At 41.0% G+C, this 20,288-nt stretch overlaps 1 protein-coding gene and 1 long non-coding RNA gene across 3 annotated transcripts in view; one reads left to right on the plus strand and one right to left on the minus strand.

Moving 5' to 3' along the window:
- LOC309662021 overlaps window positions 1-20,288 on the plus strand; it is an 82,290-nt gene that overhangs the window by 55,961 nt on the left and 6,041 nt on the right. The window lies entirely within an intron of this gene.
- Window positions 1-20,288, minus strand: part of RHOH (ras homolog family member H) — an 82,594-nt gene that overhangs the window by 38,342 nt on the left and 23,964 nt on the right. The window contains exon 3 of one of the 2 annotated variants that reach the window (XM_082464318.1): window positions 564-8,715. In XM_082464318.1, coding sequence (XP_082320444.1) covers window positions 7,512-8,087 — 576 coding nt within the window. In that variant the 5' untranslated portion in view covers window positions 8,088-8,715 and the 3' untranslated portion in view covers window positions 564-7,511. Of the gene's footprint in view, window positions 1-563; window positions 19,927-20,288 lie in introns of those variants that run through there. The other variant, XM_082464317.1, reaches the window with a different exon arrangement.

Consider the following 20,288-nt stretch of genomic DNA (forward strand, 5'->3'; position numbering starts at 1 on the left):
GCAGAGAAAAAGTTAAGCCTGCTTTCTTTTTCAGAGGGGTGGTTTATTTTTAAATGATGCAGTCTGTCTACATCAACCAGGCTTCTCCTCAATTAGGAGGATAAACTAACAAGTGTCCTCTCTCCCTTTTCCTAATTTATTTCCTTATAGTACTGATCACCCATCCATATTTATCAGATTTGTTTACATAATTATTATCTGCACATACACAGCTATCCCTACCTAACTAGATCCTAAACTCCACAAAAGCAGCAGCTTTGGCTATTTGCAGTCTTGTTGCTAAGAAGGTCACGGTCCAATGGGGGGAATGGAAATATGAACACATAATTATGAAACAATACTGTGAATCCAGCGATGGAGAGACGCTCGGATCGATGTCTCTTTTAGTGACGTCCTCTACTTTCTTTGAATCACCCCCTGAGAGAACGTAAGAAGCCTAGTATCACCCCCTGAGAGGACAAAAGGAGCCTAGTAAATGCTGAATGAATAAATAAGGCAACGGAATCTCTGTTGATCCCTTCTGTAAGGCACTGAAAGGCACCTGCTTTGTGCTAAGAAAAAACACTGCAAATTATAGAGTACAGGAAATCTGGATTGAAAAGTGAGCTTATAAAAAGCGAACAAGTAAAACAAAACCTCTCTGCTCATGAAGCTTAGAGAAAGAACACCCAAAGGGTGGTAGGGAGAGCGAGGTGGGCTGAGTCTGCCACCAGCTCACAGAGCGTTGGGAAGGTCATTTAACCGTCCCCAGATCTTAATGTCTTCATCCACTAAAGATCAGGATCCTCCCAGCTCTGCGGGAGGATGACAATTGAATGATAGAGCTGACATTTATTGAAAACTTGCTATGTGCCAGACATAGTGCAGACTTTACCTGTGTTCATTCCTTTCTTTACTCCTCACCACCCTGTGGTATTATTTTCTCCATTTTACAGATGAGGAAATCGATGTACAGCGAGGCTAGTTAACTTGAACAAGGCTGCAAAGCTAGTGAGGGGCAGAGCTGGAATTCTGGAAATTTGACTGTACAACCTGAACTTTAAAAAAAAATTTTTTTTTTTTTTTTGGCCACACCGTGCGGCATGTCGGATCTTAGCTCCCTGACCAGGGATCGAACCTGGGCCCTTGACAGTGAGAGCACGGAGTCCTAACCGCGGACCACCAGGGAAGTCCTAAAAAAACTTTTAAAATTATGAATTATATCAGGCACACAAAAGAGTATATAAAACACATAGGAATATTTTTGAAGAATAAATAACAGAAAAAATTAAATGATCATTCTTGTACCCACTTCACAAACTTAAGAAATAGAACATTACCAATACCTGTGACATCCCTGGGTGACCCTGCTCAGTTGTATTCCCTTATCTCCCTAGGAGAGGTAACCACTTAATTAAATGCTGTGTTAATCATTCCCATGCTTTAAAATGTTTCTAACCCTAAATATTGTATTGTTAAGCTTTGCTTGCATTTGAACTTCACTTAAATGTGATCATAATACATATATTATTTGACTACTTGCTTTTTTCTCAATATTGTCTACATTAATTTATTGATACATACAGCTACAGTTCATTCATTTTCATTGTTGCATAGTATTCTATGTGAGAATATACCAAAATTTATTTAGCCATTCTCTCTATTTACATTGTGTTGTTTGTAGTTTTTGCTATTATCTACAATGCTACTAAGAACGTTTACATACAGGTCTCCCAGGAAGTCTATGCAAGTATATCTCTAGGGCATGAAATGTCTAGGTCAAGGGTATAGGATAGTCAATACTACTAAGAAATGCCAAAATGTTATATCAACTTATATCCCCACAAGAAGCATATAAGGTTTCCTATTGTTTCATACCCTTGCCAATGTTTCATAGTCATACTTTTTAATTCTCTGCCAATACAGTAGTGTGAAAATGATATCTCATTGTGGATTTTGTTTGCATTTCCCTGCTACTGGTGAGATTGAGCACCTTTTCTATTGTTTATTGGTCACGCATATTTCTTCTGAGAAATATCCATTTTTAAAATTGGGCTGTTTTTCTTGATGATTCATAGTAGTTCTTTATATATTATGGATAAAAGCTTCTTAATATAAATATGTCATTAGAAACCCCACAATTCTTGAACTTTGCTCTCCCAGAACTATTCTTTTGCATATTCAGATTAGAATTAATCAACATACTGCTTTCTCTTCCAAGCAAAATAGAAGTAGAGAGTGATATTTCCTGGCTTTTGAGGCTCAGGACAGGGGAGTTAGCCACGCTGCCAAACCCATATCCTTCAGAAGAGTTATGTGTACTCACTTACTGCAAGAACATATAGATGACTTTTAATATTTGGTGAGTATATCAGTCAAAATTCCATAGGAAACCAAATTTATTCCAGATGGCTCGGATGAAGAGATCTGAATGAAGGCACTACTTGTAGAGGTCTGGGTTAAGGGAACACAGGAGGGATGTTGCTGCATCCCAAGACTAGCACCAGCAGGAAGCCATTACTTCCTACAGGACCGAGAGGCAGAGAGAGGAAATACCATCCTGGGGCCCCATGAAAGCTGGTGATGTGGAGGAGAAGCTGCTCAGCAGGTGAGAGGGATTCACAGCTATGGACAGATAAGCATCACCCAAGCAAGAAAGAAGTAGGAAAAAACACCCACCTGTTCTCTCCTCCTACCCTCTGACTTCCAGCCAGAGTCTCCCACCAGCTGCATTCAAGTAGAAGCCAGCCAGGAAGAGATCCTGGGTGATGCAGCCCACAGGGTTGGCCTCCCAGCCACAGGGGAGGGCAGCCAAGGGTGGAAAATGGAAACGGGGAGTGGGAACAGCCAGCAGAGACCACCATGGCAGTGGGATAGGAACCAGCTGAGACTTTTTCATAGGAAAAGTGACAAAAGGAAGCGCATGAAGGAAGGCTGCCAAGCCCTAATCATCAGCGCGTAACAGGGATCATTCTCACCATCTTAGCTAAGTTAGCGAGTGTAATGAACATTAAATATAATTCACCGTATAATTTTTAGCTGGTCAAGTTTAATTAAACCAAAATTACATAGTAAAACTGGGACGTTTTGAAAAGTAACTGTACAAGGGAAATATCTCCATATATCAGTCTGAGCCTCAGTTGCTTATCAACAGAAAGAGAATAATATCTACCTTCTGAGCATGTTCTGAGGATTCAATGACATGGTGCATGTAAAGTGCCTAGCACAAAGCTGGAACCAGTAGGAATCAAATGTAGCTTGTTGCCACTATCATTACGTGTCATTTTACTCATCTTGCTCTATCTAGCATTGCTACAAATGGCACCTGCTTCTGTGTAGGTTTCCCATCGTGTGGCCCACTATCAACAAGTTCTAGAATATTCTGATCTGATCTAGAATGTTCAGCCTATGTATCTGCATAGAGGTCCACCAAAACCGTAATGACACATCCATTTGAACAACAGTTCACAGATATAAAGCTATTATTGTACGAATATTATTGCACGAATTCTTAGAGGAATCCAGGAATTACTGTTTTAAGTTAAGGAAATTGAGGCTGAAAGACACATGACCCAGACTTTGTGACTCCAAAATATGTCTGCCTCTTACTCCCCCATTATTGCTGTCTATCTACCATTAAGGATTGCGTCCCATGTCGGGACATATTTTAGAATTGACCAAAATATGAACTTTAGGTTGAATCAAGTACTCTTTAGGAACTTTACGTCACAAATAATTTCTGTGGCTTGTTTTATCTTTTCTGGTGAAAAACTGCTCAGGATCTTGGCTAGTGATTAATGCTTCTTTGCTTTATCAGAAGAGATACAGCCTGAGGGAAAATAGGACCCTACCCTTGAGTTGTTCTGATCTGACTCAACCCATAGAATAGTCTTCTCGGCCCTGGGGATGAACACTTGCAGATGCCCCGTCCCCTCCACCGTAGTGTAACCCTTAGATGTGCCACACTGGAATCCTTTCATCCCATCTCATAATGGGTAAAGGGCCCTTCCTTGGTACCAAATCCTTAAAAGGAAAGAATCAGGCCCTCCTCTCCCCTGTCACTCCCTCATTCAAAGAAGATACCTGAAACCCGAGGGGTGGAAAAGTGAAATAAAAAAGAGAATTTTTTCCAAGGTTTTTAAAGCATCAAATCATGATGTATTTCATTTCTGCCAATTCACATGCAGTCAACCTATAAAATTATACTTAAAAGCCAAGGGTTAAAGCAGACACCTTTGCAAATGATGGTGCTCTGTGACTTAGGTGGGTCCCTTCCTTATTGCCAGAAATAAAAATAAAAGGGGAAGATAAAGATCAGACTGGGAATATTTTATTAAAAATAAGTTTTAAAATACAGGGACTAGTAAGGTTGGGGCCTGCAAGGTTACATGAGACGAGATGTGGCAAACCCATACAGCCGGGCTGCTCTGGGCGGAAGTGGGGCACAGTGGTCTTGAGCACAGCTTTGGAGTCTGACAGACCCACTCGAGACTCCTGCTGCTGCCACTCACCTGCTGCGCCAGGCCTCAGTTTCCCCGTGTAAGGTGGTGCTCACCCCACATGGTGAGATAACACACGCTCAAGTGCTTAGCACAGGGGTCAGCACGTCCGGAGCCCTCCGCAAACTGTAACCGCTGGGATGCCTTCCACTTTCCTGTCGCTCAGCCTCATTTCATCACACTAGCTTCGGCTGCCCCGTTTTGTCAGTACAAAGTAAAACAGAATAGGATGCGTTACGTACTCAAACCAACTCTTTCACGTAAACAAGAGCATATTTAATGTTGCTATTTGGCATGGTTAGAAAGCAGCGTACAATGGTCTACAAAAAGTCACTGAAAGTTTTGAAGGGGAAGAAACATAGCCTGAGTCGAGGCAGGAAAAATAGATATACAGCCACGTAGAACACACACTGCATGGATTCTAACGAAATGACCCATTTTCGCTTCTTCCCCACCCCTGCCCCCTACCCCCCCGGGCTGGTGGAGGTCTGTTTCATTCCCATAAGCACTTCGCAGCACATCAGCCCAATTCTTGTCCTTCTCTCCAACTCAGTTCAACACAACTTTGTTTCACTATGCTTCTTTCCCTGAGCTGGGCCCTGGGAACACCGAGATGAACAGGAGGTGGCCCAGCCTTCAAGAATGATCATCTGGTAGGGGAGACAGACACCAGCGGGCCTCGGTTTCTGCCAGGTCCCATTGCTGGGGAGGGTTTACACGTGGATTCCTGTTCTCAGGTGTGAGGGTTCCCAGAGACAGCCTTTAAGCTTGGCTCCAGCCTGCAAGCAGAGGGCTCATCTGTGGCCCAGATGAAGGCAAAGTCATTTGACCATGCCCTCTATGACCTTCCCTTCCTCCACCGCTTCCACCGTGGAATCACCACCTCTTCCCTCACTTAGAATCAGTTACCCAGTTACCTGGGCCCTTCCCATTTTCAGTCCCCACCCTGCCAATCTCCCTTCAACAAGAAAGAAGGAAAAGCTTTGGGACAACCAATTTTAGTCATTAGAAATTTATTCCTGCTATCAGGTTAAAGACCACCCACCTTAAAGACCGGCCCTGAAGGAAAATCTGCAGAAGTTATTTAAGACCATTTGCGATTGTTGGAGAAGAGGAGGAGGGTCAACAGGGATATCACAAGGAGATGCACTCCCATCGCCTCCCCTGCCTGGCCAGCTTTGAAGCCCTCCAACCCTCTGGATGCCCAACATAGACAGCTGGATATAGTAGCTCTCAAGTCAAGGGACACAGGTGACACAGAGCCGAGGATGAGCTGTGGGACTGGAGAGCTGGAGCTGTCCAGGCGAAGGCAGATATGTCAGCCCCAGAGGACTGAGGGAACCTTGGACGCAGAGACTCAGACCCTGGTCCCAGCCCTTTTCCTGAATGTGGATGGGAGAAGAGGAAAAAGAGAAGGCAGTGTGGAGATGAGCACACATTTGATTTTGACATCGATTATAGCTATAAAGAATTGACCACATAAGGAAACTGAAAAATCAGTTTGGTTATGTCAACATAGGTCTAATCATAGTCATTTATGCCAACTGCCTTACCATTGGTGTGTAATGGCATGTTACACCATAACAATGATGTACTTTCATAAACGTGGTTCAGAGTAGTTATAGGTTTTGATTAGGTGAGTAAATGAAACACGTCGGTTCCAGCCTTCACGATTTCTTAAGTTACATAGTCCTCTGTTCTCAGCTTTAACAGATGGTCAATACCATTGCTTTTAAGCTATTAGACAGAATGGTGGTTGGGGGTTGGAGGGATGTCCCTATTGATTCAGTATTTCCCTTAAGAAATTTTTATTATCTGAGCAATTGCTGTATAGTTTTCCTGTTCCCTGTGCTGGGAACTTGTGATTTTTTTTCCTACTCAGGTGTTTCATATTCATGAAATAGTAAAAGCTATAAATTCCCTTTTTTCCCTTAAATACGTACATATACATGTAGACACCATCCCAGTTATTCTGATTAGGTCCTAAAATTAATGAATTATGTTGCCATGCCAGCTCAGTTTAGAGCTCAGATAACAAATTTGCTAAATCACAATTATATAGACTTTGAGCCTGCCCCTTCACAAGACCTACAACCAGCTAGGAACCCCGGTGTCAGAAGAAGCAGGCAAAGTGCAGCGGTCTCTGAAACGAAAGTAAGACTTCCTCGCGTCTGTTCCAAGTTCTGCTGCCATCACTGTGAGCAGTCTGATTCTCTACCTGAAAGGTTTTCCTTCAATCTGTTTTGGTGAATGACAGAAGAATACTTAGTACATAACCGGAGTTTTTTGGGTGAAAGGCAAAACCATAAGAAATGCACTTTTTAAAAAAAATAATTACAGAGACATATAATGATAGCTGTTTAAAATCATTAGGCAGTATTAAAGTATCTTGTGTCATTGAACTGTATTTTATATACAACTCTGAATAACAAGTGGGTGGAAAATTAATTGCAAGGATCAGTTTACAGTAATTTAAAATTTTGATTACCTAATAAAATCTAGCTGGCAAGTGGTTTCAACAAAATTACTACTTCAGACGAAAATACCAACACTACAAACATATGGCAGGGCCCTATGAGGTCGTTTCACTCGTACATCAATTTGTGTTTGTCAGTAGGTAGGAAAAGACTTTCCAAGTGTGAAAACTAATTATATACCAGTGCTATTTATTTTGCTATTATTTAAATAAAATGTGTCTTTAAATATGGAATTCTTTGGAAAACTCACTTCATTATCCAAAATCATGGAGACCACTTTGGTTTTGTAATCGAAGATGGAATATTCATTACAGTTTCCCAAGGGATCTTCTAACCGTACTGGGCAAAGAGTTCTTTGGTAGAGGGTATTTCGTAAAAGCATCCAGTGGCCAAGTCTCATCAACAACTGTATCCGAAAGGTTTCCTGCTGCTGCTCATGCTGTTTCAGGCTGCTCAGGACGTGCCCAGGAGGCGCATCGACCCTTGCTGGTTTGCCTGCTCTCCCTGTCCCAGTTAGTCTTTGCCGTAAGTGACTGCTACGTAGAGTCTTTGGGGTTTAGAGGATCTTGCACTCGTTAACGGAGAAGAACCTCCTTCTGTTGCGTCTCCTGGCCTGGTTGATGGCAGTCCGGACGGCACACTCAAATACCTGCTGTACCCCCCGGTTGCTGAGGGCTGAGCACTCCAGGTAGCCCTTGGCTCTCACCTCCTGGGCCAGTCTCTTTCCTTCTATGGCGTTGACGCAGGAAGCCCTGTGGGGCCCCACCTCCCGCTGGTCAGTCTGGGTGGCCACCACCAGCACGGGGGTGCAGGGCAGGTTGCTCCTGACTTCACCGATCCACTTGTTCTTCAGGTTCAGGAAGGAGTTATGGTTGGCCACGGAGTAGCACATCAGCACCACGTCTGCCTGCTGGTAGGACAGAGGGCGGATACTCCTGAAGGCATCATTGCCAGCTGTGTCCCAGAGGCCCAGGCTGATTTGGATGCCATCCATGAAGACGTCGACACCTGTATTTTCATACACTGTGGGCTTGTAGGCCTCTGGGAAGGTCTCGGAGGTGAAGCGCACTAACAGAGAGGTTTTCCCCACAGCAGAGTCTCCCACCAACACACACTTGATGGAACTCAGCATCTTCCCAGCTCGGATTCCTAGTTACAAGTTCAGAATCCCGAGGAAAAGAGCCCTCAGTGGGCTGCTGAAGCAAACGCCATTCAACGACGAGGAATGGAAACCAGATGGGTTTGTGTTCTTAGCACCTCTGACAGCAATTTGCAGAATGTTACGTCATGCGGTCCATCCAAGGGAGACGCACCATCTACTTTGGAAACCTCCAAAGGCTGGTCTTCAACTGGAAAAAGAAAAAGAAAGGGAGAAATTGAGTCTTTTTTCCCTTTTTTGCTGATGGGGGAGCTTCCTCATTGGCAAACTGATTAATCAGGGGGTCCACCTCAGTGGAGCTCCCCCCTTGTCTAAGCCACTCTTACCCTCGGCGGGGAACGCTTGGATCTGTTATACCCCGTACCCACGACCCCACCCAGTCAAGAAGCAGAAGCTGATCTGATCTCTAAAATCAGCCCACGGATAAAAACACAAACAATTGCTCTGGTGGCAACATGAAAAAGACCACAGTAGCAACCTGATGTGTGGATGAGACGTCTTCAGACTGCTCTCTCTTGGCTTCTGCTCCAAGAAGCTGAGACCACAGCCGACAGTGGTCTCTGCCACTTCAGTCTCTAATGGATCCCAGCCACTTTGGGAACTGCAAGAAAGAGCAATGTGATGAGCCGCCCATAACGGAAGCGCTTCCTTTCATTTATTGATTCATCAGCCAGTCCTTGGTTTATGTGGGAATTTGTGCTGCGATCAGAAAGAAGAAATCACCAGAACTCTAAAAATTTGCTGTGGTTTTTCCCTTGAGGTTTTTCCAAGAATTGGCTATAGATGTAATGGAAAGGGCACTGTCCTTGTCATTTTCTGCATCTGAAATCAGACTCCATTACCTATACAACGACATGGCTTTGAGCACTTTGCTTAATCTCCAAGCCTCGGTTTACTCATCCACAAGATTGTGACAGATTTAGGAACCACTTGTCAGAGATGTTGTGAGGATAAAATTGTTTCTTTCTTTTCTGAACAGCTACCTATGTAATCAGGAACTCTGCTAGACCCCTGGGTAAACAAAATAACTTGCTTAAAAGCAACCGTATTCGGTGCCTGTCACTTAAACCGGGCCACATAAATATGACGGAATCTGAATTTCTTGAAACGGTCAAATAAATTCTCATTCACTGCAGGTGAAAGAGCTCCAGACAATGAGATCAGCCTTGGAGACAGTGTCCCGTCTGCCAAGGGACGTCATCACAGGGCCATCCCAGCTTCAGACGAAGGAAAGGTCTTTTGGACCAAATTTCAAAGTAAAGGTTATTAATACAATCTGGGCTTATAACCTCCTCCATTGGCAATCTTCCTGACAGATCACATGTAAACTTATGTAAAACAGACCCGTAGGATAGGTCTTCAAAAGGTAATTTTTAAAATCACTCCTCTAAATCCAGATATTCCCCTCCAGGACATTATTATCTTCGTCCACCTACAGTCTCTGTTTAATTAGACATAATAGCCTTTACAAATGAGTTAATCAAATAAATAATTCACTTGATTTTCACAAATTCATTTTTACCACACATAAGCTGGGTGACCTTGGCCAAGTTACTTAACCTCTCTGAGCCTTGGTTTCTTTATAAAAATGAAAATAAGAAAAGCACCTTCTTGATGGAATTATTATAACAATTCAGTATGTGGAGAGTCTGGCTTATCACAGAACCTGGCACATGGGATCTATGGGCAGGCACCATATTTTTCAACTTCAACTACTATTTATTTAAAATGCCAAATATTGAATGTCCAAGCATGGGGGCTGGGACGTCAAATATTCGCCCAGACTCTATCTGAAGACTCACATCTTCATATGGAAATGATAACACAGCAATAATTTATGCTTGTACTTTTACAAGACGTTGTACATTTGAGAATACTCCCTTGATTGTCTTGTGAGAAAGCCCCTTCAGAATGATAGAGCACAAAATGATAATAATAATAATTTATAAATAAAAAAACAGAGAATTCCCTGGTGGTCCAGAGGTTAGGGCTTGGCGCTTTCACTGCCAGGGCCCAGGTTCAATCCCTGTTCAGGGAACTAAGATCCCATAAGCTGTGTGGCATGTCCAAAAATAAAAAATAATAAAAATAATAAAAAATAAATTAAAAACGAAAACAATGATAGAGCATAATATAAAACTAAGATGAAATTATGACTTTCATTGACTGATTATTATTATTGCAGATTTTAGGTTATCTGGGCTTCGATTGAATCTGTGGCTTACTTCAAAATGCTGATAAAACCCTGATATTTTTTTAAAAAGATGAACCCATGGCAGCCATCTGCCAGGGATAGTCTGTCAATGATAAAGAATACATCTAAATGTCATCCTTCTTGTAAGAGTTTTGGGCAAAGGACTTATGCTGGCAACAGCCAATTCATTCATTAAAGAAATTGCTTCTGCCGTGAATCTAACACACTTAGACGATTAGGAAATCATTGTGCTTCACAGCAACTCCCGCTAGCGCCTTCTCTCAACAACACTTTCGCAGCCTAGCAGGGACACGACAGCAAGAGCAGCCCCTGCTCAGGATGGGGGGCTCCACGTATTGGGGGGGCTGGGGTGGTGGTAGGAGAGTGGGTGCTTCACTTCGTTTCTTTTTCTTCTGGGGAAAGAGAATCAATTCAAAAAATCTTAAGCAACTTAATAGAGGAAAAGTATAGCCGCTTGTAAGCTTTATCAGTCCAAGTTGTCATTGTTTTCTTTCTGTAATAGATATTCACTTGTATATATCTTCTAAATATTTTTTCCAATTTAAAAAACTTTCTATTTCAACATAATCAACATACTTGCCAGGTTTTAGCTAAATAGCTTTCAATGTTTCAACAATTCATAACTGCACAGCTGTTCCCCACTGCTAGCAGTCTTTGAGTTAGTTTCAATATTTCACAATAATTAACAAGTGTTATTTTATACATAAAATATATATTCATTTATAGAAGTTACTTTTACGTGGAAAAATTTTCTTGGGGAATACATTTACGAATATGGCATTACTGGATCAATGGGTCATTTTGTGACTTTCATTTACATTATTGAGCATCTTCTAAGGGCTGTATACATTATTCATTAGTTATTTTCCTCGTTTTTAAAAAACGGTTGTTTGGGGCTTCCTGTGTGGCAGGCACCGTATCAGGTGCTGAGAGCGTAACAGTGAGCAAGCTGGCTGCTGTCCGCATGGAGATCAACATTTCACAACTGCAGAGACTTCAGTGGGTGGGGAGTCCTGTCACAGTCACACTGTGAAGCAATGGCAGAGGCAAAGTTAGACCTAAACAGAGGGTGACTCCAAAGCTGCAGCAGCTCCACGTGTCACCCACACCCCATAATTCCCATTGCCCTACCCAAGGCACCTCAAGTAAAACCATGCTTCCTAAGCAAACCCAGTTTCGAGGCACTTTTTCCGGCCATCCCTTCCAAACAGGTCCCTACTCCCATTCTCCTCCTACAAATAAAGGAGTTCTTGATATTTACAAGAAGTGTGTTGTGTCTTGATTCGGAAACTGGTTCCACAAGTGTGTTCAGTTTGTGAAAATTCTTCAAGCTGCAGACCTATGATGTGTTCACTTTTCTGTATGAAGATTAAACTTCAGGAAAAAGTATTTTTAAAATTAAGGTTATCGCCTTTGCAGGGAACATCTTCTCAAGGAATATTTTATCTTAAGTTTTTCATCTTGCAAGAGTTCATTTCACTAATTCTCAACCCTACTTCAGTAATTCCCCTTAGCTCATTTCTAATTGCTACAAATAATGATTAAATTTCTCCTCTGAATCACAAAAAGAAATCACTTTTAAATCAGTTTATTTTTATACACAGATCGTCTGTACTCCAAGTGGATTTAATTCTGAAAGTTTGCTTGCAAGATGCTGGTTTGCAGCTTTTATTACTGTTCTCCAGAGTCAAGGTTCTAAGCAGTATTTACATTCCTAAACCTAAAGCTTATTTAATCCCATTATAATTGAATTTAAATGGAATATCACTAAGTCCTGAGGCCTCTTTGAGCCAGGAGCCCTGCCCCCCTGACCCCAGGCCAAGCAGGGACCCTGGCACCCTTCCCCTCCTCTGTCCCACCCACCCTGCCCTGAATGGTCCCTTCCACTCCCAGGAGCACAGTAACTGGATTGTCTCCACAGGTCTAGAGTTCTCAATTTGGTCCAAGTTCAGAGTCAAAAACAAGGCTAGTCAGCCAGGCAACGGCCCAGAGCACCAATAAAGACTCTAGAATCTCATGTCAAAACTAATAAAGTGATGGGAAAATGTATCTCTCTCAAAGTAGCTGGAATTTTCTGAAAAACTGCTTGGAGTTGAGGGTGGAACCCCACGAGGCATACTCAAGGGAAGGTCACTTGGTCTCTGAACTGCTTTCTAAGGGAATTTCTTTTACTGAAGGACTCATATTTTATCAGTTGGGTATGCACATCTGGGGCCCAAGCTGAATTGTTCAAGGAAAGAAAGCAAAGAGGCAAGTACATGCATATCTAACCATTCTAGAATGTAATGACACTGTAAAGCAAACTTGTCAACTATGGGTCACCTGTGGGCCAAACCCACCGTCTGTTTCCGTATGGCCCACGAATTAAGAATGGTTTTTACAATTTTAATGGTAAAAAAAAATCAAAAGAACAGTATTTCATGACATGTGCATATCATATGAAATTCAAATTTGTGTCCATAAATAACATTTTTTTGGATCATAGTCATGATCTTTCATTTACAAATTTTCTATGGCTTCTTTCTTGCTACAACTCAAAGTTGCAACAAAGACTTTATGGCCCACAAAGCCTAAAATATTTACTATCTGGCTTTTTACAGAAAAAGTTTGACAACCCCTGCTAAATAAAAAGAGGCAATTCAGAGTAAGAAGGAGAGCACAGACCCTGGGATCAGGCAAGCTTGGGTTTGGCCCCAACATCTGCTGCTTACTGTGCGATCTTGGGTGAATTACTTAACGTCTCTGAGTTTTGCACCTTTGTCAATAGAGGCAGTATAGCTCAGTGATTAAGAGCCTGGACTCTGAAACCATGCTGCCTCCAAAGTCACTAAGCTTTAGTTTCTTCAACTGTAAATAGGCAATACTGATAGTATCATACAAGGTTGTTGTATGGGAATAAATGGGTAAGTGAATGTAAAGCACATAGAATAGTACCTGGCACAGAGTAAGTACTATAGAAGTATCTGTTATTTATCTAGTTACCTTGAAGGGTTGTTGTAAGATTATTAGAGCTAGAGCTGACATGCAGGCCCAAAGTGAGATGATTGTGAGGCCTGGGGGCCTCGGAGGGAGCCACTGGCAAACAGGAAACAAACACTGGAGGAGAGACAGGTCTGTGAGACAAGGGGACAGTGTGGTATTTCAGATCGGGGTGCCAGAGAGATTCCAGGAGAACCAAGGGGAATCTGGCTACATTATACGGGATGAGAATGAGTGAGAAGGGAAGAAGGATGGCAGCGAGGAGAGTTCTTATCCTTCCACAAACTTTGACATGAAATATTTAGTTACACACATATTCTTGTCTACGCTGTTTATAATGGGAAAAAAATTATTCAAGAACAGGTGGTTCTTGGATAAACTAATTAGTTTATTCCTGTAATCAATACGCTTTAAAATAGCAGAGTACAAGTATATTAACTGACACAGGAAAAGGGTCCCTATGCTGAATGGGATAAAAGCAGTTTTCAAAATATGTACAGTATGATTCCACAGTTATGAAAACATCTAGAGCAGTATATATACCAACATGTTAAGATGAATTGTCTATGGTCCTGAGATTGTAGCTGATTCTCATTTTCTTCTCCTTGCTTCTGTGCATTTTAAAATAAAATTAAAATAAAATAAAACACATTTTAAAAGCATGAGTTCTGTGTACAATTTTGAAGCACTTTGTGTGTGTTCCTTTGTTTTTTAAGTTTGACTCGAAAAGGCAGAAAAGGCTGATCTGAGGGCCCTTTAGGCTAGAGAATATCTATGAGCCCCCATCATGTCCGAGACAAGAATTTTCTATATCTGAACAGCTGAATTTGTTTTAAATTCCTAGAAACACTATTTCTGGCTTCTGGTTCTTTTTTAAGGGACAAGCTAAGCTGAGTAATTATGCCTCCTCTCACAAATGTCCTAAGCCCATCTCTCTTTTTCCTCCTCATGAGAGAGTTTTTGAAGTCTTTTCTATATTTTTTTAGACATTCAAAGAAGTTTGAATACGGCCTGGGTGTTTGATGACATTAAGGAACTATTGCTAATTTTGTTAGGTGATAATCACATTGTAGTCATATACTTTTTTAAAATATATTTATTTTTTTAAATTAATTTTGGCTGCGTTGGGTCTTTGTTGCTGCGCGTGGGCTTTCTCTAGTTGCGGCGAACAGAGGCTACTCTTCATTGCGGTACATAGGTTTCTCATTGCGGTGGCTTCTCTTGTTGCAGAGCATGGGCTCTAGGCGTGCAGGCTTCAGTAGTTGTGGCACGTGGGCTACTAGTTGTGGCTCGCGGGCCCTAGAGCACAGACTCAGTAGTTGCGGCGCACGGGCTTAGTTGCTTCGTGGCATGTGGGATCTTCCCAGACCAGGGTTTGAACCCATGTCCCCTGCATTGGCAGGCGGATTCTTAACCACTGTGCCACCAGGGAAGCCCAGTCATATGCATTTTTAAAGTCCTTATCAGGCAGCTGAAATGAATATGATGTCTGGGATTTATTTTAGATTACTCCAGAAAAGAAAAAAAAACTAAGGATGATGGATGAAATGAGACTGGGAAAATATTGAGAACTGTTGATGTTGAATGATGGTACATGGGGGTATGTTAATCTATTCTCACTATTTTTATATATATTCAAATTTTTTCATGATAAAATTTTAAAGGGTGGGAACTTTTGTTTTCTATAGCATTTTGTCCAAGCTGTGGTTTCATTCTCATCTTTAGTTTTAGAGAAAATGCAGAAAAGTATCACTAAAAAACAAAAAGTATACTTTGCGCCTCAGTGACTTGTTCAAGTATTGGAAGGAATGTTGATGCATCAAATAAGTGACATAAAGGTAGACAGTGCAAAGGCTTAGAGCCTGCCTCCTGGTGGAAGGGAGATAGAGGAGAAAAAGGTGAGGATTCCCAGCTAAGTCATAAAGAGAAAGCCTTGAGTTTCAAGTACAAGCTCTACCTGCATCTCAAGAAGACATCACCGTCTGCCCCAGGGAAGTAAGGGCCACCGCTAGAAAATATTCTAGCCAAAGAATACTCTTGAAGTTACTCTGAGATTATGTGAACTTCCTAACTGGTATAGCTACATTCACTAACTTCCCTTGGCCCTCCTTGCCCCCATTCTGCAGAATTAGCTCTTTGCAAAAGAGCAAAAAGTAATAATGAAAATCACTTTAAAAAAAAAAAAGAAAGAAAAGAAACTCAAGAGTGAAAATGGACTACCCACATAAAACCAGATCACAGATCAAAGCAGCTCTGAGAATGAGGAAGACCCTTGGCCCTGAGGGTCTTTCTTTTTGTCTGAAAAGGTGAAGGGGTAGAGAAGAGTTTCTACTTTCAGATTTTATGTTTTCCCCTTAGACTTAAAGTAGCTCCGTCTGATCTTTACTTACTGTGAAAATATGAAATCTACCTGATACCTGGGTAGACCTCCACCAAGCCCATGGTACCTCCCAGCTCTAAAGCGCCATCTGTAACGAAGAAAACCATCACATCCCAGGGTTCTCTCATCCCACCACCACCACCACCACCATCATCATTCAACACACACACTCAAACCATTAGTGGTGAGCAACATTTCCTCCCTTATTTGCTGATCCAATCAGACTGAAGATGGCCTCCCCACTTTGGCTAACTCTTCCCCTCATTTTGTCTGAATCATCTCTACATACCTTTTTTTCCTGATTATAAAAGTAGTTAATACATGTTCTGGAACATTTCAAAAATACTGAACTATCTAAACGACCTAAAGGAGAAATGCAACTACCACCTAAAACCAAAAGCTGTGAGATATTAGTGTACCTTTTCCTGTTTCGTTTTTTCAGTGTGTCATTTTTTTTTCAAAACTAATATCGTACTTTATATATAGTTTGGCATCTTGCTTTTTTTATTTAACATTTACATCATAAATATTTCTTATATCATTGAGATCCTTTGAACATAATTTTAATGACTGTCATATTTCATTATATGAACATAGCATTATTTATGGAACCAACTTATTTAAATTGTTTCTAATTTTTACTATAATAACACTGAGTGAACATTTAAAAAATAAATTTGTACAAATATACAATTATTTCTTTAGTATAAATAGGTATGAGCACAATTACTGGAACAAGAAAGATGAAAAACTTGGACAAATTGGTACTCCATATGTAGTATATGAGAGTGTTCATTTCATCACACTGCCATCATTGGGTATAATATTTGCCAGTTTGATCTGTTTTCATTTGCATTTTATTTTCGACTAGTGAAAATTAAAATTCATCTCTTTGTTGACCACTTACATTTTTTCTTTCATAAGTCACCTACTTTGCCTACTTTTCTAGCAAGGTGGTCATCATTTCTTAAATATTAAAAAAAATCTTTTTAGAGATTAAGGATATTAATCCTCTCTTGGTTAAATAAATATGTAGCTTTTTTTCTTCATATGTTTTGTGTCTGTGAATTCTGATAATTCCCCAAAATCCTGGTACTCCCCCATCATTGAGCAACCACTAAATAGAATGTGAAATAGCATGTCCCCTAATTGTGGAAGGAAACTTAGCATGATTAGATACCTGAAAGGTCATCTAGTTCAACCTACTCATTTTCCCATGAGAAAACCAAGGCCCAGAGAGAAGTGGTTTAGGTAGTGGGGGCTGACTTGAAGCCCAGAAACTGGATCACTGAGTCAGCACTCTTTCCATCTACACAGTATTTTTTCACATATATGTTATCTACATTTTATATCCCGTACTTAATTTCCTTAATTTTAAAATGTAAAGCCTTATAGATAGCTTAGATATATGTTCCAAATTGGTGGTTTTTTACTCAAAAGATAACTCCCAGTATTAATATAAAACTCTTTTTCAAACAGATGTTCTCTTTTTAATTAATTTCCTTTGTGAGATAGATCATCTCTCTTTAGGGGCAATCATTAAGGCTTCCAACATTCTCTAGAATTAGGGTAAACCCTTAATTTACAGATTGCTCAAACTGTAAAAGAAGTCAAGTTATTTTGTTCAGGATATTTAGCCCAGAGCACTGCATGGAGTGAGATGATTTGGTTTCAGCTTCAAAGTATAAAATTGCTGATATTCCATCATTTGCAGAGCCCAGGTTGTGGAGTTGAGGTCTTGGTTAGATTCTCATCTCTATCACTGACTAGCAGTATAACCTTCGGCAACTCACATAACAAGAACTGTAAAATGTAGATAATAGTGAATAGTTTGAAGGATTTTTAAGTCAATTAAAAAGATTCTATCTGTCATGCCTAGCGGCATGCCTGACTCTTAATAAATAAGGATAATAATAAACACATTGGTCAGATACTGTTGAAAGTGCTTTATGAAAATTAGCTCATTAATCATTACAATAATACTATGTGCTCGGGACTTCCCTGGTGGCGCAGTGGTTAAGAATCTGCCTGCCAATGCAGGGGACACGGGTTCGAGCCCTGGTCTGGGAATATCCCACATGCCGTGGAGCAACTAAGCCCATGCACCACAACTACTGAGGCTGCACTCTAGAGCCCGTGAGCCACAACTACTGAGCCCACGTGCCACAACTACTGAAGCCCTTGCGCCTAGAGCCCGTGCTCCACAACAAGAGAAGCCACTGCAATGAGAAGCCTGCTCACCGCAACGAAGAGTAGCCCCTGCTCGCTGCAACTAGAGAAAGCCTGCGTGCAGCAACAAAGACCCAACGCAGCCAAAAATAAATAAATAAATAAAATAAAACAATACTATGTGCTCAATACCATTGTTGTTATTTTACAGCTGGGGAAACTAAGGCACAGAGAAGTAAAGTAACTTGCCCAAGAGGACAAACTAGTGAGGAGGACTTGCCTCCAAACCCATTCAGAGTTGTCTCTATCTCCTCTCCAGCTGTCTCTCATCTGGGGGAAGATTACCTACCTTTGCAACCTTGATGAAACTAAGCAATCTGTTGCTATCTGATGCTTGTGTGCCCCTAAAATTCATATGGTGATGGTATTAGGAGGTGGGGCCTTTGAGAGGTGATTAGGTCATGAGGGTGGAGCCCTCATCAATGGAATTAGTGCCCTTATAATGGAGTCCCAGAGAGCTCCTTTGTCCCTTCTACCATATGAGGACACAGTGAGAAGGCACCATCAATGAATCAGGAAGCAAGCTCTCACTAGACACTGAATTTGCCAGGGCCATCATTTTGGACTCCCCAACCTCCAGAACTGTGAGAAATAAATTTCTATTGTTTATAAGCCACCTAGTCTGTGGCATTTTGTTATAACAGCTCGAATAGACTAAGACACAATCCTAAAATAAAGGCAGCAGATGAGGAGGGAGAGCTGGAAAGACATTTTTCAGCTGGTGGGTGGTTTCTTTCTTACTATAGGCCTTATTTCTAACAACATTTGAAAGATTTCTCCCTTAAGCAGACTCTCTCAGACACCATTGGAAGATGTACGGAAGAATGCCATCTTTGTAGAAGGCAATATAACAGAATTCAGTGGCACACTTTGTGTTTTTGACACCCGGAGCTGATCATTTTTTAAACTCCCTCATTTTTATGGCAAAATTAGCTTCAGTAATAATGTGCAAGAGTCAGGAACAATCATTATTTCCTTGACTAATTCTGTAGCTTTAAAATAAACAAGTAATAATTTACAAGAAACATAAATTTCAATTTTTAAAGTATTATTCAAGTGCAATAAAATATTTCCTGTATGAACTAAAACTTGCAATTACCAATCAGAAATATCACACTTTGCAATTTGCACTCTGCTTTACTGTTTTAAATTTAAACACAAAACTCCAAAAAGTCACATAGAATAACAGAATGGAAGTAAGTCAAGTTCTGTTTCATAGTCTCTAAAATCATTGTGCTATCATTCTTTAATTCTAATCTACTGATTAGGAATCAGTAAACAGGAATTAGGAATATGTAGTGCCATAAGGTTGGGGAATCACAATATACCCTCGAAGTCAGCTCTAATGGAATCCATACACACCCCTAAGCATTACTCTAACTTTATCACTGCCAGCACATGGTGATAATAAAAAGCAAACACACACTGATTTTATTATTGTCTTTAAATTCTCAGCAGATGATGTACTCCCTCACTGCCTGTACCTGGGGTGGACCCCTTCTACCCACATGTCCTTGGTATATCCCTGCTAGTGGCTATCAAAATTTTAAATGCAGCAATTTTAACCCAGCAATTCCAATTCTTTAAACCCATTGTCTTGTTGTACCTATACAAGTAGTCAAGAAATATGTGCAAGAATTTCATTGCAGGACTTCCCTGGTGGCACAGTGGTTAAGAATCCGCCTGCCAATGCAGGCGACATGGGTTCAAACCCTGGTCCGGGAAGATCCCACATGCTGCAGAGCAACTAAGCCTGTGTGCCACAACTGCTAAGCCTGCACTCTGGAGCCCGTGAGCCACAACTACTGAAGCCCACGCGCCTAGAGTCCGTGCTCCACAACAAGAGAAGCCACCGCAACGAGAAGCCCCCACACCACGACGAAGAGTAGCCCCTGCTCACCGCAACTAGAGAAAGCCCACGAGCAGCAACAAAGATCCAACGCAGCCAAAGATAATTAAATAAAAATAAATAAACCTATTTTTAAAATATTTTTTAAAAAAGAATTTCATTGCGGCATTCTTCACAACAGCAAAAAAAAAAAAAAAAAAAGAACTGAGAATAACTAAAAGGTATCAAAAGGCAGTGGTTAAATTAATTCTGTTGTATCCATACAGTGGAATCCGATACAGCGTTAAAAAGAATTAGGATAGGAGTGGGAGAGGGGAATAGGTGAAGGGGATTAAGATGTACAAACCTCTAGTTATAAAATAAATGTCACAGGAATGTAATACAACAGCATAAGGACTATGGTCAATAGTACTGTAATAACTTTGTATGGGAATAGATGGTTACCAGACTTATTGTGGTAATCATTTCACAGTGCATGCAAATGTCAAATCACTATGTAGTACACCTGAAATAAATGTAATA

This window comes from Balaenoptera physalus (genome assembly GCF_965194825.1).
Source record: "Balaenoptera physalus genome assembly, chromosome: 5".
Lineage (NCBI taxonomy): Eukaryota > Metazoa > Chordata > Mammalia > Artiodactyla > Balaenopteridae > Balaenoptera > Balaenoptera physalus.